This window comes from Magnolia sinica, chromosome 5 (genome assembly GCF_029962835.1).
Source record: "Magnolia sinica isolate HGM2019 chromosome 5, MsV1, whole genome shotgun sequence".
NCBI lineage: Eukaryota > Viridiplantae > Streptophyta > Magnoliopsida > Magnoliales > Magnoliaceae > Magnolia > Magnolia sinica.
Window position 1 is genome coordinate 15,877,976 of NC_080577.1, and position 19,094 is coordinate 15,897,069.

The 19,094-nt window shown below is 39.2% G+C and overlaps 1 protein-coding gene across 3 annotated transcripts; it reads right to left on the reverse strand.

Annotated features, from left to right (window-relative positions):
* Positions 1-3,399: 3,399 nt before the first annotated feature.
* Positions 3,400-18,656, reverse strand: LOC131245554 (uncharacterized). 3 transcript variants are annotated; one of them, XM_058245090.1, is made up of 14 exons: positions 18,371-18,655; positions 16,914-17,013; positions 15,207-15,334; positions 14,922-15,072; positions 14,568-14,674; positions 12,360-12,443; positions 12,221-12,269; positions 12,027-12,118; positions 9,552-9,690; positions 9,235-9,314; positions 7,710-9,142; positions 5,038-5,169; positions 4,147-4,922; positions 3,400-3,655 (listed from the first exon to the last, which is right to left on the reverse strand). In XM_058245090.1, coding segments are annotated over exons 1-13 (3,051 nt in total). In that variant the 5' UTR covers positions 18,373-18,655; the 3' UTR covers positions 3,400-3,655; positions 4,147-4,368. The 3 variants fall into 3 exon arrangements, with proteins under 3 accessions (XP_058101073.1, XP_058101074.1, XP_058101075.1); XM_058245091.1 differs by having other exon boundaries at positions 3,400-3,674; XM_058245092.1 differs by lacking the exon at positions 16,914-17,013 and having other exon boundaries at positions 18,371-18,656.
* Positions 18,657-19,094: the final 438 nt, after the last annotated feature.

The window sequence follows — 19,094 nt, forward strand, 5'->3', positions numbered from 1 at the left end:
GGCTGGGCTCAATTAATAATTATGAATGTTTTAATGGGAACGTAACCCCTCTCAACTGTTGCATGTGGTGTGGCCCACCCAAGTCATGGATTGACTTTATTTTTAATACTGTGGCCCACCATGGAATGGCGCATCTGACTAATGGGGTAGATGTTCGACACACATCATGCTGGGGCCACACAACTCGACCTCATGGAAGTTCCCATGAGCTCGACCTCATATTACCATTTCCCTTCTTAAATGTCTCCATCTTTCTTAAACCAGAAGGTATAAAATTCCTTTTTCTTAAAGGTTTCCATCTTTCTTAAGCAAGAAGGTCACCGTGGAAGTCCAACCATCAGATAACTTCAACCTTCTATGTATACACGACATCCAAACAATCTAATAGGTTGCCACATCACGAGCATCATCTTCTACAAAATAAAAATAAAAAATAAAAGTACATACTCATAATCTACTCATTGAGTGAACTACACTTGTGTTTTACTATTTACCCAATGTTTAGATAATGTTTTATATGGTACGGTTAACTTAATTTGTAGACAAGTCTGACAGTGTACTAGGCAATTCTCATGGTGGGGCCAATCGGATGTCACGTGCACTTAATTCTCTGGAAGTTATCACATGGGTTGATAGTGACCTGTGGTCCAACCAGTTGGGACTTCGGAACTCCTCTTTTGGATGGCTTCAGATTGTGCAGCGTACCTCAGTAATGTGTATATCTAGCAAACCTTTGTGAACCTTACCATACCATCATGTATGTGCTCTATCCATGCTGTCCATCTATTTTTGTAAGATCATTTTAGGACATAAGCAAAAGAATGAGAGGCAACTCCAAAGTTGAAGTGGACCAAAACATAGAAGCAGTTGCAACAATGATGCCCACCATTGAAACCTTCCTCAGCCTACCACTATTCTTATTCACTATCCAATATGTTCATAAGGTCACACCGATATGGATGAAGGGAAAACATAAATATCAGCTTGATCAAAAACTTATGTGGACCCAAGGAGTTTCCAATGATTGGTGTTCAATCTCCATTGTTCATCTGATGTTGTACGCATGAACGATAGAGCAAATATATCATGCTGGGGCCTACAGAGCTTTGACAAGTGTACACAGTTTCAAGTGGGTGTTACTTAGAGAAGGTCCACTGTGATATATGATAGATCCACTCCAACCATTAGATGTGTAATCTCATGCTGACCTGAAGCCAGAAAATCAAGATGACCTGTGATTCAGGTGAAGCACAGCAAGAGAAACAATTAGGAGAGAAACGTTCACCCTTAAATTTTTATAGGGCCCACCATGATGAGCATGTAAAATCCACTTCAGCCATTAGATGTCACACCAACTAGGCACGAAGTTCAAACTTTTTACTCATACATAATTCAAGTGGGCCGCACCAAAGGAAAGTTTGGAAAGTGAGTTCTTCCCATTAGTGTTTCTAGTTGCAGAGTCCACCTTTATTGGGGATGGGGTTGATCCTCAAGGCATGGGTCTAACATGTGGCGACGCACCTAACAGTCAGGTTGGATTTCATATTAACATCATTGTGGAGCCAACCGGAGCCATCAACCTCTTTAGCATTAATAACTCAATTCAACATTTATAAATAGTAATTACTATGTGATAATAATGAGTGCCTTTAGAAATGTTGTATTTGATGCAAAATTGAATTTCAATTCACATGCACTTTTTTGAAATCACAATGAAAACATCTGAAATCACATGGATTCTGATTACCACCGTTTCACAAGTCATCTCTCTCTCTCTCTCTCTCTCTCTCTCTTTCAAAAGGAAGCCAAACGTATACCAGGGGCAATTTGGATGGAAATTAATGGAAGTAAACTGGAGTCATTGAGAGTAAATGAGGGCACATGGCCTTAAAGGTGTGTTTGGATGGGATTAAATGCATGAAATGAAATGAGAGTGAGTGAATAGGCCTGCAAATGAGAAGTAAATGGATGAAATGCCTTTTTGGGCTCCCTTAAGAGTCACGTGTTAATAACGACGTTGCTACATGCATGTCCACAGTACATGTAACCCACTATTGATACTACAAAACAATCCAATGACCGGCAACATCCAAATTTTACAAAGGTTGGCCGTATAAATGGAAAGTGAAAAAACAGGCAAGGTGGTTGTTCCTCTTATGCATTCCAATTCCTCAAATGCATTTCGTTTACTCCCATCCAAACACAACTATGTAGTTTATTCCCAATTCATTTACCTTCAATTCCATTTCCCATTTACCAGCATCTACAAAGCTACCAAACAAACCATCAATGCATAGCGCACACAAGCTACCAAACAAACGTGTTTGGTTTTTCAATTTCTTGTTTAATGCAAAGTAAATGAGACGTCAATAGTAATTGGTGCCTTTGGTGGTGTTGTACTTGATGTAAATAGGTACACCAATAAGCTCTCTTCTTCTTTTTTTATATCAAGTGGAAACCATGTGATTCCATTTCACATGGATTCCGATTATCATCAAGTTGATTCCCAATCATCTCTCCAAAGGCTGCCAAACACAATTTGGTGACTCTAGTTACCAGCTTACTAGATTCCAACGTGTTCCAAGTACAAGCTGCCAAACACAACTAGTGATTCAAATTCAAATTAATTCCATGATAATTGGCAATGCACATCAACGCATATCAAATACAGACTACCAAATGTCCCTAGGTTCATTTCCAAATTCACCACCATTTGATATACATGAAAAATCAATGCAAAGAATCCACAAATCTGGATCTCATGTGATTACCCATTCACAACCATTTACTATTGTAATTGGAAAACCATACACGCCCCAGATTCATTTCCAAATTCACCACCATTTGACATACATAAAAAATCATCGCAGACAATCCACAAATCATGGGTCTCATTATGCAGAGCATAGACTGGAAAGCATGCAGATAAAACGATTCTAAACATCCAGTTCATAAAATATTTAACTCATCAGTTAAAAGTTAAATGGTGACCACCAAATCCAACAAACAAAACTAGATGGGTTAAAACCATTCGATCCATGTGATTTTTAAGCTTTGCTCGGTTGTGGGGCCCACAATTTGGATAGTGTAAGTTGACAAGCACGTAGGCAATGCTTATGGTGCACTACCCATGATCAAGACTCAAGAACATTCCATAACATTCTTCTAAAGATCTTCATGTTTGTGCTTTCATTTTTCTCTACTTTTTCATCCCCTTCCATATTGTGTTTCTAGTCCTGCTATTAGCACACAAGCATGCACTAACATATCCTGCGGCTGTCATGCCATGGAAACGCAATGCCTCGGCTTCATACAATAATGAAGGCATCGTCGTCACCATAACCTATGTCAGCAATTTACAATCAACCTGTGCCGACAATCCAAAATGCAAAAAGACTCTTGCAAGAAAATTAGTAACCATGGATTTACCACCCAGTAATATATGCACACTATCCATTTCCATCAAAGCAATCTGTCGAAACAAGCAACAAGCATTATCTACCTGTAAATACAACTTTGAAACCATGATTGGGTTGCTTCACAGTCGCTTTTGCGACAGTTCCACTTGTATGGGTTGCTTCATTGTCTTAGCTCCTCACATGCATGCCGATTCATTCTCAATCACCCCCCAATTTCCATTTTTCACTGTGTTTACCTGCATATACAACAAGCATCTAACTTCAGTTATTTAATATGGATTGTTCTTCCCTCTTGAATTTTCTTTTTCGTTCTTTTCCTTTTTGAAAATTATGGAAATAGAGGATGAGTACATGCCAATTCATTCCATAATGTATGCTTTGGTCAAGTTTCAAAATGTTACTGTGGTTCCATTGCTTAACAAAGAAAAGGATTTATGGTAAAAATAAAAAAGACGTGATCCTGCCAGTGGATCAGATGCTGAATGAATGGCAATCCATACTACAGTCGTCAGATTTGGATTCAGATGGTAATGGGATGTGGAACCCAACATGCTAAACAGATCTGCTCTGTTGGCAAGTGATGGATGTTCTGGCCACACATGTGCCACATCCATTGCCGTCTGAATCATATTCTTTAATGCTGATGATAACCCTTTTTAAAAAGTTGCAAAAGAGGGGGGAACTAGTTGCAAAAGACTGAACAGCTTCAAAAATCTTTAATCTTTACCTGATCATATCAGCAGCATTATATTTTTTAGACGAGCAATTCACATAAACCAGGCCCTGCCCATAAAGCAGAAATTTCCCACGAAGATTTAACTCATTACTCACTGGAAAACAGCACGGACCAACCAAAATTGGCCAAGAAACCCACTAAGCTAAAATGCAGAATACCACTGGGAGAAAAACCTCCAAAACCACCACCACCTCAGCTGCCAACATTCTCTGGTCACATATCATAGGCAGAGTTATAGAAGCGGCCAGAATTCGGTGCCTGAAACTTGGTGTCCTCATGTGCAGGAAATGGTCTTAGAAACCCATATTGTGATTCAAGATAACCAACTCTTCCACTATTTGTTATCTCAGCCAGGCTCGATTGACCTCTTCTGCCCAGAAGCCCAGACTCGATGGCAGCTGGGTTGGCCACGTTCCAACCACTTCCCCATGACCCATTAGAATTCCTCATTGCCTCCTGCAAAGCCATGTCCTGTAAGAGGCTGTACTTGCTTTGATCAACCGTCATCATTGGATTCTGATTCAGATTGCTAGATCTTGACTTCAACAACTGAAGCCTCTGGTCCATCTCGGAGAAACCAGCCAACATGTTGGAGCTGTAGTTGGGAGAGATCTGGTGCGTCATCGGCAGTGGAAGCTTTCCTCTGCTGACTGCCATAATCGCAGGATCGATGAATTCAACATCAGCATAGCTGCTATTTCCAGCAACTTGTTGTTGCAGATTCAAATTAGCTGAACTGCCAAGGAACGGATACTGTGCAGCTGAACCTGCCACAAGAAGGAATAACCGTAACCCACCTTTGCTCTGCTTTAACCATGTAATACAACTTAGGAAACCTATTACGTGAAGAAAATTAATAAAGAAAAGAAAAGAACAACAAACCAGGTGAGGGAACCATAGAAGCATATTGGTCACGGTCCATCACATGCTGAGGATAGAATCCAGGAGGTGGAATAGGAGGGGCTTTTCTCTGTATAGGAGATTTGGGAGGTGCATTCTCTTCAAGCCTTGAAACTAGTGGTGACAAACATCAAACAAATATAAGAACACACAATCATGATAAATTAACAAAGAGAATAATTGAGTAAATTAGAGAGAAATCACAAACCCATTATCAGAATCAATAAAAATAGACACAAATTTCGAACTAAATTGATGGAAAGAAGAAGAAAAAGAAGAAGAAGAAGAAGCCAAATTCCCTAATAGGAAAACATGGATTCATACACAAGACAGGTAGAAGCCTACTTCTCAGGCGCATTTATATGTGCCTCCTACAATGCAACCTTCAGGAGGAGACTCAAGCGAGTATGTCCATGGCTATAAACTTGATTTCCAAGTTATTACTACCATACAGATACGCTGTTTCCACAACTCCATGTAGCAACAAGCTGAATAAGAATTTCATTGTGCTGAGGGAACAAAAAATTGCAATCCAGCTTCATCCTATGATACTGCAACATGGCAGAGTATCGTAACCACATTTGATACTCCCATAATGAGTGTAAACTCCATCCTCGCATCATGTTTGGCCTGGTACCTCAACGAAACTGGGTATTATGTGGCACCCTCATTTTCAGCTGTATTCCAAACCATTGATATATGTCTACACTAGAACTGTTATTAGTTCAGACTATTTTGCTTTTTTATATTTATCAATATCTTGGGTCGGTAATTCATAAGTGGAGAGATTGAGAAGGATGTTGCCCATAGAATTCAAACAGGGTTGAAGGAATGGAGATGTGTCTCTGGAGTTTTATGTGATCATCTTGTACCACTCATGGTAAAAGGGATACTTTATAGGATGGCTATAAGACCGGCAATGATTTATGGCTGTTGTGCAGCTAAGGAACAAAATGTACATAGTGTGATGTGTAGCTGAAACAAGAATGTTGAGATGGATGAGTGGCAAAACAAGGATTGATAGAATTAAAACAAACGCATTCGAGGATTCAGGAGTATCATCACCAATAGGTAATAAGATGAGGGAAAGTTGACCTGGATGATTTGGTCATGTGCAATGGAGACCAAGAACTGTGCCGGTTAGGAGTAAGTTGGTACAAGTTGAAGGCTCTAAAATGGCAAGGGGAAGAGGCCCAAAAGGACATGGGCAGAGGTAGTAAGAAAAGACTTGATGACCTATAGGATAACCAAAGTTATGGCCCCTGATAGAGAAGAATGGCAGAAAAGGATTCATGTGGTCAGCCCAATTAGTTGGGACAAGGCTTAGATGATGATGATGACTTGCTGCCAATCAGTTTTGCACATCTCGCAATGAAACAAACAGTTCAACCAGACAACCAGAAACACGGACACAGGAAATCAGGTGCAGCGTGACAAAGGGGCCACCCACTAATTAAGCCTCCTAACAACTTCTGGGATAGACAAACCATCTTTATGGCATGAATAAACAGATATTATTTCAAGAAAGGAAGAAAATATTACACAAAGGGACAAGGCATCCCCAATATAAAGATTCAGACCTAACAAGAGAAGCAGCAATGCCCTATGGTTTCTGCCAGCCAACGACATTCTTTAGGGTTCGTTTGGCAGCGTGGAATTTAAATGCTACTAAAGAATTTGCTTCCAGGAAACCAATTCTCTGAGAAACTGATTCTCTCAGTCATGTTTGGCAAGTACCAATGTAATTGGTAGGAAACCAGAAACTGTTGAGGAACTAACTCGGAATGTGATTCTGTTGAAGTGTGCTGGCATCATTTTTCAATATGATTTAAAAAAATATGACAGTTGGGAGGGAATTCATTTCCCTGGATTCTTTGAGCTGGAATCCATTTCTTACCTTTTCCATGGCCCCCAAATGCAAGAATTTACCCCTGCTCAAGGATTCCATATCCAGCAGTTAACTTTCCAGTTGCCCTACTACCCACTATTACAAATCTCTATCAGCCAGTGACCCAGAGAATAGAAGATGCCCCGTTGTAGATCATCTCTCTCCCTACAACTTAATAGCTCGGAAATTACACAACCACTTCCCACTATAGTTGTTATACAGTTCTGACTAGATCAAAGCGGCCAAAAGATTTCATATCAGAATGGAAAACATAGCAGAAACAAAACTGAAAAATGTAGCAGGATAAAATCTGGTATTCTCCAAGTCAAATTTGGTACATTTCAGCGGAAACAACTTGCCTTTTAACACTCGGAAGCAGTGGCACTTTTTTTCCCGGGTGAATGTGTGTGCATGACTTTGAGCTATTCAAACAATTACTTTCAATGCCGCCCCCCCCCAAAAAAAAAAAAAAAAAGAAAAGGAACAAGGGGGGTTAAAAAGCATGCCCTCTTCCCTAATTCCAACCACGGACAAAACTCATGTGAATTTCAAATATCTTAACTTTCAGAATTTTCTAGGTGAAGAATGAAATGGTCGGATGGCAAAAAATTTCCACTGCAATGGACAAATTCAAAAAGCCGACTAAAAGGACAACTATGCTTCCAACCTTCATTAACTTAGGAGAGAACCAGACCAAGGAGCAAAACTTTTGAACTCATAAAATGCAATCACTCAATTAATACTAGTTTGAAAAGTTAGAACTTACCCATAGCCCTACTGGAAGGAAGGTGGTGATGGCTGTTAAGAACCCCAGAGTCCTCCGAAAAACTAAGTGCAATTCCATTGGGAAATCTATTCACATGGCCTCCTTGGTTAATCTCGATGTCTTGTGGATCAAAATTTCCTTCACGCCAAAACTTGGAGGTATCTAAAGAAAGTGCATGGTTACAGTCTTGGTTGGAATCATCCATCCTCGCAAAGGAAAATCTGGACTCGTTGTTACTGCTTGCCTTCCAAGGACTAAATAGTCTTGACAAGCCAGCATTCTTATCACTGTTTCCACGTAAAAGTTTTGCTAGATTAGAGCTCGCATGAGGATCGTCCAGACCAATATCCAATGATAAAATATCTGTTATGATGCTGTTCTCCCCTTCATCTGCATTCAATTCCTCATGTGTACTAGCATTTTGGCTTCTAGCTTTCTCAAATAATGTGAGATTGTGAGACCCGTTATCCAAGTTTGGAGATTCAATGACTTCCCCGTGCCCAGAGGATTGGGGAGTGTAACTTTCCTGTTCTCCTTTGGGAGATGTTGACAGACTTGTGGGAGACACTGAAAAGACATCAACTATCGGTTCTCTGACAAGACCATGTGTACAAAGATCAGAGAGATCTCCAAGTCTTGTACTGGAAGTCGGACATATACTCCTTCCTTGGATGTTTGCAGCTGTCAACATCTTTACTCCACTCTTGGAACTCAAACTAGGCTGTTCATCAGTGGAAGGCACAGCTTGAGAAGTTGAAGCAGCACCAGGTATGGCCCCAAGGGCCCCAGCTTCTGTGCTGGGCCTGAGACTGTCCTGCAAGGAGATAGAAGGATGTTCCAATGGTGGTCTTGTTTCTGCATGAGATTGATAACTGGATATCATGTTGTTCCCTCCACCATTCAGAGATCCAGATGAAGTACCGGTGTCATCATCAACCATATGATGAAGCCTCCCAGATGAACTTTGTGTAGTTTCATCAACAATAGAATGCCTAATATCTTCATTATTGGGCAATGGATTTGAAACCTGTTGACAAAATCCACTGGAATCTAACGAGCAGGGAAGTGGGATGATTCCTCTGGCAATTTCATTGCTGGTGCAAGAACGAGATGATTCACAGAGGGAACCTTTTAGCACTGCAGTAGGTTCAAGACTAGCCTCAACATGCCGATCATCAACTTGACAATCTTTGGTGTTACTTGGTTTTGATGTTGGAAATGTCTCTAGTCTACCATTTGCAATTGACCTCTGATTTCTTGGTGCAACCATGCGTTCAACACGTTGATCCGTCTCAGATGTCTGGGTTGTGAATTGGGCTTCCGTACCAACAGAAGACGTTAGGGAACCGGACATGCTTGTTTTATGTTTGGCAGGTCCTTGGATAACTTCAGTATTAGTAGCTAATGATACACCAGAAGTGACCCTCACGCCCCTGCATAATGGAAACGATGACTTCACAAAAGGTGAGAAAGAAACCTCTGCCACGAATTAGAAAAACAATACTATATGAAATCAATGCCATACCATGAAGCTGCCGGTGGAAGCCCACCAGATTTTCCAGTATCACCATTTAAAAGGGAGCTTTTACTGTAAACTCCAGCACTCTAAAAGACCAAGAAGATAAATAAATAAACAATATGGTAAAGACCACACAGGTTGAAATAAAATATCAGCAAGGAAATTATTCTCATTCATGCAAGTTAATTAGCTAGTGTGAAAAGAAAAGGACAGAAAGCCGGAATGTTCCCATGCATTTTCATGTAAAAATGAACCAAAAATAAAAACTGCATGTGAAAGTCCCCATATTAAATACATAAAAAAAAACAAGATAGATCTCTTACATGAATGACTGGTTTGACCAAAGGTTTGCTCAAGGGAATGGTATTGTTGCTGCATAAGTTGTCTATTGGAGGAGGTAAGAAACTCCCCGATCGCTGATGGAAATTATTCAAAGAACTTCCAGGGGAGTGTTGGAATTTACTGGTTTCACAATAAGAACAACAGTTAAGAAATTCATATAATAGCTTCATGTGTTCAGAAGGTCTTCAGTCATTGAACTTCCAAAAATAGAAGTTTCAAAGGCCGATACAATGGCCATTAATGTCAACAGAAGCGGCATTGCAAGAATAAAAGTCAAAATAGGTTAAACAAACACTAAAATCCCATCTCAGTGAGCAAAAACCAAATCATGATCACCTCCTCTATTTAATGTACAAGAAACTCCAATCCACAAACTTTTATTATATGCATGTTTCGTTTTCTTCTATGCTTTCAGAATTTTTGTACCTATTTCTTGCCTTATGTTTTCAAGGGCAAAACATTTGTAAAAAAATGAGTCATAGCCTCGTAGGTTAATCCATAATTGGTTGTAGGTGATCAAGTTCTCTTTCTTAAAATATTACAGCATCCTTAGACCTTGACAAATTCAAGCATGAGAATCAGGCTGAGATGCAAAACCAAATTCTCAAAGTGAAGAGGGAGGATACAGTTTCATAAGACCCCAAATTTGGAGCTGGGCCGTCTAACTGCAGCATGTAGCAGTTAAAGATGTAAAGATAATAACAATCAAATGTGCATTGAAGACCCAGCAATGAACCATCAATTTGTTCCTCAAATATCATCTCCTCTTTTTCGAATTCATGGTTTTGGTTGCGATCACAAGCAGTATCAAACTACAATGCAATCAGTTTCACTACAGATCAATCTGGGAGTACAATAGAGATCACTTACTGCTTCCTACACAAGTGGAGCAGCTTCTTTAGAGCAGTTCATCGTAGATAAATTACAAATGAACAAAGCATCATTCAATTAGTACATATCTAAGCCATTCGATTGTTTGTTATCCTTTAAAATGAATTTGATAGGAAAAAGAACAAGTAATATTGTGCATTGCTTTTCAATGGCTATCAAAGGCTTCGAATCAAGCTCTTTTTACTCATTGTTGTAACTCCATACAACACATACTGCAAACGAGAGGGGTGGTTTGGTTTATTCAACAAATATTCTTGGAGTCGCATCCCATCTGCAATTTGAATAGTGTCCAGGACATGAATAAATTCAGAGGAAGCTCTAGTTGCCAAACAAGCGATGTTATGTGGCAGTGGATCTCATTCTCTGTAGTAAGTTGGTAACAAGTTTTTATTTACAGATTTCTCCCCTCCATTTAAAGCACTTGTTACATAGCAGTGGATCTCTGTATATTATAATTTTCAATAGGGAGATTTTTTTTTTTTGAGAGATAACAGAGACTTCATTAAAGGAAAACAAGGAAACAACTGGCCCGCTGAGATAGCAAATCAGTTATTCCCATACAAAAGCCCATTACAATCTTTTAGAGGGATAACAATAGAAGCCCATTCGAAAATATAAAACTGAACCCTTTGCACAATGGAACCCCGCCCTTTAGATTCCCCTCTAAAGCATCTCCCATTTCTCTCTTCCCACATCGCCCACCAAATAGCCACAAGAGATAATCTCCAAATTATAGATTTTTGTTTTCCAAAAGAAACGCCATGCCAGGCCTTTAGCAGCTGACCTGTTGAATTGGGAAGAACCCAAGAAAGATTGAACCAGGAAAGGAGATTAATTGCTATATGACGGAACTCTATCCCTCTTTTCAGCTTGAAAAACTAATTGTGCAGTGAATGTCGGCAGTTTTAAAATTTCAGGTGGGAGTGTAGTGGTTGATTGTGGCTGAATTTCACCAGTCAAGAGTTTCATTAACGCATGAAGAAAGGTTTATGATCCCATTTTTTTCTTTCTACAGGTCCAATAATGGAACATGCAGCAGGAGAATAAACATCAGCCTTATCCAATGCCCAGGTGTATCTTGGCTGAAAATTGGTGGTAATAAAATTTTCACAGGGGAGTTTAGTTGATCATGACTGAATTTTACCAGTCAAGTGTTTAATTAATCCATGAAGAACAGCTTCTGATCCGAATTGTTTCCTTTTGAAGGTTCCTAAAATGGAACCTGCAATCGGTTTATCATAAGAGATATAGTTGTTAGTGAAAACACATATACTTCCATTCAACCAATTACTCAAACTCCTGCGACAGTTAACATACAGATCAGCCTATCCATGGATCAGCACCAAAATATGCAAATATGTTTAACTTTATATACATCTGTAAACACACAAACCAAAGGAACCTTGATTATTATAAATGCATTTTAGTAAATTTATTGCTTTTATTGCCAGCAGATTTATTTTATTTTTTAAAAAAAAAAATGAACTGCATATTTTAAAGGTTTAGAGAAGAGAAATTCCAGATTATCATGTAACATTAACTAATAAAGCAAAATAGACTCTTACCTGGCACATGTTGAAATCGCCTCATCCTTTGTGAAAGTATCCTCTTGTGTCCCGGCGTCATGCAAATACAAACAATCTGGATTGCCACAAGGCTGGACCAGTAAAAACCCTGCCGGTTAACAAAATTTATACCATAGGCCAAAAAACTATTTTTCTATTTCAACAGAAATGAAAAGGATCTGAGCATTGCCCACCATATTTCTCAGCCATGCATGGCAGTACTTTGTGGTGCCAAAACATGCTCTGCAAAAGAAAATATCAAAGAGAATAACAATCATATAATGCAAAAACAAGTATGAGATGAGAGGGGCACAGGATGCAACAAGCACTTGCCTCAAAGGTCTACCATCTAAGACGTAGCCATTTACAACTTGAATACACCGAATAGCTTCCTCGTTCTTTGAATACGTAATATATCTGTCTCAATTGCAAAAGCAGCACCCTGTTAAATAATTGCAAGTATACATATAAAGCACGGTCATCAAATGAGATACAAGTTGTATTGGAAAATCCAGTGATTCCTGTTTACTGCTGATATGACACAGTTTACACTACAAATATGTGTCATCCTCATGTCATACACAATGTGCAACTTCATCCTCATGTCATACACAATGTGCAACTTACTTTTGATTCCCATGTCAAAAGATATTCAACATATAAGCGTCCACAAATCAGAAGCTAGGACTTTTCAACTGAACTGATTTTGGAACTTTGACTTGGCGACAGCGACTGCAAGTCCCACAATTTAGCTTTTTTACAAGAACAATTTAATCAGTTTATTTTGAGTTAACATATGCCTCATGTACAGTCTCCGACTGACTGCATATCAAGCATCATATGCTACCGGAGTATCAAATAACTCCCAGTTGGACTTCTTACAGGGAGTCCAGCAGGGCTCACATGCCTAGTCTGTGCCCCAGCCTTAAGAATCCAATGGCATCCCTAACGGAAATAATGGGAAAGAAGCTCAATAGACAGTACTAACAGTTAGCTGGTTTGCTAGATTTGTTGAAAGACCTCTAGCTCTAGTGGATGCATTAGGACTAAAATCTCCAAATGTTGCAGTATACAACCAGACTCATGGTTGACTGGCACCATAGGAGAAAGTTTGGCGCCTGTATGGACATGCTTTTTTGCTGTTTTTGAAAAGTATGGGCATGCCGTCTATTGAAGAATCAGAGAGAAAATTCTTCTCTGAGAAAAAATGGATGAGAATATTTTGAGCATGTTTGATTGGTAAAGGACATAAATACCATAAAAATACAGAAGGCAATGTATAGCTAGAATATATATATATACATACATATATATATATATATATATATATATATATATATATATATATAAAATACCCTTCAGCAAGTTTATTCTAAATAAGTTAAGTGCCAGGGTTAATTTTACAACTAGATCCCATTTGTTGCTTATAAAGAGCATATGAGGTGGTGAAATTCATGATCTTTACATTCACGGTATGAGAATAATGAAAACATAAAAGAAAGGATAAAACATATGAAGGCCAGGGCGAAGTAAACGACTTCCAGCCACCCAAATATTTCTTTAGCCGTACTAAGTGCAACAAACAGAGCAAAACTGAAGCCAGGTTGCAAAAACACAAGCAGAACTTTCTTGAATGGAGTGCAGTGGATAATTGGAGACCTGTTCTGAGACATGATGGAACTCCACAGACAATTAAAAGTTAATGGAGGGGCATTCAAGCATATTCAATCAGATGAAAGGGTGTAGTTCGACTGAGAATTCTTAATTACGCCATACCAGATATTGCGCATCCCATCAAACCCAATGTTTCATGCTAGTAAGATGCACATCAAAGCTGATGATAATTTTCTACAGAGAAGTAGTTATCCAACGATCGATGAAAACATGTGAAAAAGATTAACATGATACATTCCTAAACAAAAGCAAAACAACTATTATTAATAAAATGCTCAGCTATACACAGGCCATTAAAAGCCAATGAAAAGACATCTAGTAAGATTTAACCAGATAGACAGGTAAAGTTGGATGCAAAATCTCAATCCCAAAACCAATGATTCATGCTAGGGAGATAGAAATCAAGCTTGATTACCATTTTCACAGGAAACAGAATTACACAGAGAAATTGAATAAAAAAAAATGTGAAAAAAGAGCTATGACCAATGAATACACAACTAAGTAATTGACATCTAGTAGATTCAACCAGATAGAAGGGTATAGTTCGATACAAATTCTCAATATTAGCATGCCAAGTGCATCCCAACTCCAATGACTCGTGCTAGGAAGATAGACAAAAGCTCGGTTACCATTTTCCCAGGAAACAGAATTACACAGAGAAGTTGAATGAAAAAATGTGTGTGTGTGTGTGTGTGTGAAAAAGAGTTATAATGACCAAAGTCATCATACACAACTAAATAATCGACAGCACTAGTCACATGCAATTATTTTTTTCCATCAATCACGCGCGCACACACTAGCAAGCCCGTGAAGCACTAGATCCTACAGCAATTCGAATTAGTTGTTGATCATAGGGCTGGTACTCACACACTACAAGAATTGTTAGAAGAATGCTGAGCAGCTCCTGCAGTCCGTGTTATAGAAACCTTTAGAATCTTACCATATTGCCCGAAAAATTCCTTCCGCTGGAGGGTCTGCAGGAAGAAAATGAAATTTTCAGTCATAAATCTAACCTGTGAAAGAAGTACCTGCTCAAAAGTGAAGATAAAATTCCATTAAACATCATTTCCTAAAAGGGTGCTATGGATCACCCTCTGAATCACATGAAACCATCAATTGAGCTATGGGCTCAAACAAACTAGCTAACGACATCATTAAAATCTATAGGAGTCAAAGGGATCCAGCAAGAAGTGCACACATATGAAACATTGGACCAAGTACCTCTTCATCCGCCAAATTAGCAGGTATTCCAACAATATATACAAGATTCCGCTGTATCACTCTAACCGTGCTGAGATGTTTTCTCCCTTCTGATGTTTTTGACTTCGCCTTTTGGGATTTCTGCTTCTTCTCGTAGTTTATTTCGGCTAGCCTGCTCCATACAAAAATAAGATTGGCTTCAGATCACAAAGAAATAGTTACTGAATGGAAAAAGTGATACTTCCAAAAACATCTAATTGGCTATTGTATGTTTATAACATGCATATGAACAAGAATCAAACATGCCTGTCAGAACTGACTGTCATCCCCACTATCCTTTCCTTGTCATAAGGCGTACGGCATGCAGGACATCTGCCCTCAGTGTCATCCTTCTCGGCCATGTCCATTATATGATTCCAACACCAAACGCATATCTACCAAAAAGAATTTAATGAAGGAAGATGGCCAGAAATGCCAAGTAAACAACTAAGCATAGAATCAAGAATATCACAAAGCATTGACATACAACAAGGGCAAATACACAATTCCGAATAACAAACAGCTTCAGTACTACTTTTATGAAACAGGATTCTACAAATGACAAAGAACTTTTGAACTTGAAAAGCAAGGCATCTTGAATTTTTCCTATGAATAGAGTCAAATGGTAATGGTAATTTGGGAGAAATGTTGTGAGATTAGAAGCTCCCAAGATAAGATAATGGGAAACTAGAAGCGAAAATAACAGATTTGACATGGAAAACATTAAATTGGCAACTAAAGGCCTGTTTGGATTGGTAGAAACCAAAAAGTAGACGAGAAAAGGAAAACATCACTCATGAAGCAAAATATAGAACAGGAAATCTGTGGACAAGAATCCTTTCATAAATCATAACTTATTTGTTTTAGCATACATGATTTTTCAATGGAAATGTAGAATAGTCAATAGTCAAAAAGCAAGAGTTGTCTCTCAATGAGGGTGGAAGTCTCCATTTCTTGGGTTTTATAGAGGAAAAGGAAATGTGGCCCTTTCCTAAGAAAAATTGAGGAAATGAAAACCGATTTCCTCACCCTCGCTTTTGCAAACAAAGGGGAACCAGCACATCAAAGCAGATCAGTTTCATTCCCTCTGTTGAATCCCCTTTTTCCACCAATCCAAACAGGCCTTTAAATTGAAAGGGAAAGCATGCCAGGCTTCTTTTTTTTTTAAGTAACGAGATTATATTAAAAAACGAACAGAAGAGGAAAAACAAGAGGGGCTGCTGAGATAGCATGCCAGGCTTATTTTCCCACAGTAGGCCCTAAACTAGCAGGTTTTTTTTTTTTTTTTGAAAGATGACGATTATATTGAAGAACGAAAAAGATTACAGAAAAAAAGAAAAGAGCCCACTGAGATGGCGGACAAAACTTAAACACCTAAGAAAAGTAAATCACAGCCCTTTAGTGGATCCACATGAGTGGCCCACTCAATTAAACTCCGCTTTGCCTTCGACGAGACAACCCCAGCGTGATTGGAGACATCCCTAAACTAGCAGGTTTGAATGAAAATCCAAAGCACATCCACCACAGTCCATTTAAAGGTACATTAAGAACATCAACGTGGTTATTAATCCCTTCCACTGTAGAAAGAAAAACTTGTTTTCATGTCAAACAATTAAAGACTATAATCAAATTCGAATCAGTTACTTGCATAGCCATAAGATTGTATTGATAGTAGCATAAACTTAGTCTCATAAATTTTTTGGAATGTTTTACAGCTCTGAGATGTGTGAGTCGTGTGATACAGGTCTTGTGCTAGTGAAGTGACCATATGGTTCCAGTGAAGATAAGATTAGCCCTCGCAATAGGCGGGCCTGGGGCTGGTTCGGGCACAGATTTTGAATTGGTCAGGCTGGACCTACAAGCACAAACCAATTCAAAATATTGACTTTGGCCAGACCTGGTCCAGACCAGGGCCATTGCAAGCCCTAGATAAGATCATGAACACTAAAACTGTAAATAATTAGGAATTCAAACCTCATATCCACATTTGCACGGTTTCAATTGCTGATCAGTCAGATCCATCTCCTCCGCGCATAGAGGACACGTTCTTTCTCCTTCTTCGCCCATGGTGTTCCTAACAAATAAGTACAAATTTATCTCTTAAACCTCACCAAGAAAGAAACGTGACAAAACAACACATGGCTGATAAGGCACACAATTAAAAAGATTATGAACCTATCTTATGCATGTTTTCATTTATAACCGTGGCATATGCATAAAAAGGACACATCAGAAGTGTGAACATCACAAAGAAGCACAAGCATATAATGGCACCAACCATCATGTATGATATTATGATAATAGGAACACAGTCTCTCATAATTCAATAACATGTTACATAGGACTAGTAAACAAATCTGAAGTGGAAGAATCCTAAACTTTACCAGCACCCAACCAACGTAAAACACAAGGTGTTGAATTGGGTAGCAGATATGACCAAAGAGACCATAAGAACCACAAATACACAAGGTGTTGAATTGGGTAGCCGATATGACCAAAGGGACCATAAGAACCACAAATACACAAAGTGTTGAATTGGGTAGCAGATATGACCAAAGAGACCATAAGAACCACAAATACAATGAGCACTAACCAATAAAATGGGTATGGATCGTGTTTGGACCCAATGTCCACTGCAAGGACACCAATTTGCAGAAATGAAAATATGGCTAATCCACATAAACGAGTGGACCAATATGATAGAGTTACCTCCACCATAATTAAGGTGGTTGTGCCCTTCAAAGGAACTTGTGGCATGCAAACAGTGCAAGGTGCATCTGCTGGCCCCTTGGCCCATGATTCAAAACCCCAGACAGATGAAAGAAACCAGGTACAACTGCTCCCGCTGAATGTCAATCATCAAACATTTTTGGTCTTGACAATCCATTTGAAGGCCACCAACCGGATGCCTAGGATCATTCAATCACCGTTTATTCTAAAAGCAAGGGTCACAGTACCCACTAGATGGGCGAGCCCGATCCACTGCCGCCTTGCCACGACAAGTACTAAAAGTGCCTCTTGTCCGATTAGTCCCCATCAACAGAACGAAATCGGATTTATACCTTTGACATGTTCCGTACCTCTATACCTAATAATTCAATCGCTGCAATTTTCAAATATGCGCTTTTCCATCTACGAAAAAGAAAATCCCCTTTTTCATCCCATTGCAGCACTTTCAACTCATCAAAACAACAGATTCCTAAAAGCTCCCAAAGGGTCAGAACATCTACAGCCCAAAAGGGGGGGAAATGACAAATCCTCTGCCCTAATCCAATATAGAAACCAAAGAAACCCTAATTCCATCAGATTCAAGAAAGAAACCCTAGAATTCAGCTACGAACAACACAAAAACCCGAATTATCAAGTACATAAATCCAAACGAAAGCCGAATCTACAAAATCGAAAACGGGATTGGGATTTATGGAACTTACATCGACAGATCTTAAAGATCGGGAGATTCTTCGATTGGTGGTGAGAGACAGAGAGAGCCAGACAAAGCGAGAGAGCGAGCTTTTGCAGATCCTGAATTGAATTTGTGTGGGCGAAGTCTTGCATAGAAACGATCACTTTGGCTAATAGGGCGTCAAAAAGGCTATTTCCAAGAAACACTCATTTTTTGACACCTATCCGACGCCTTCACTTTCTATAGTTTTTTTTTTTAGTTTTTTTTTTCCTTTTTTTTAATTTCTTTTTCTCCTTCCATATGCTGCTGCTTTTAAAGAAAGAAGACATGCGTTACGCTATAAAACTATAAAAAAGGGTTCACCGCCCTGTAAAATTACCAATTTCCTCGTCGCTTCTACCCTATAATAATGAAGCTGTTCGAATTGGAAAATGGGGGTATTATTGTCATTCTCACGGTGCCATCAGTTCGATTCTCCGGGACAACGAGGGACCTTTCTACTACTCGCCCCTCACACGTGTGAATGATCCAAGACGATCATCAGGCAGATCCACCGCCTAGGTTGATGCCCTGTATTAAAGAATTTACAGCTTAGGTTATTGGGTGGCCCATTTTCTAACGATGAATGTGGGCACGGCTTCGATGGATCCCCGGATCCACAGGTGGGTCGATCCCCTGACTGTGGGTCCCATCGTGATGTGTTTTCTTTACATCCAAACCGTCCATCCGTTTTGAAGGCTCATTTTATGTCA

Coding starts and splice junctions, on each gene's coding strand:
- LOC131245554 (XM_058245090.1), bottom strand. Junction 14,675..14,921: donor CTAATTTGGCGGATGAAGAG/GTACTTGGTCCA, acceptor TTCTTCCTGCAG/ACCCTCCAGCGGAAGGAATT. Junction 5,170..7,709: donor TCCTTCCAGTAGGGCTATGG/GTAAGTTCTAAC, acceptor TGTCACCACTAG/TTTCAAGGCTTGAAGAGAAT.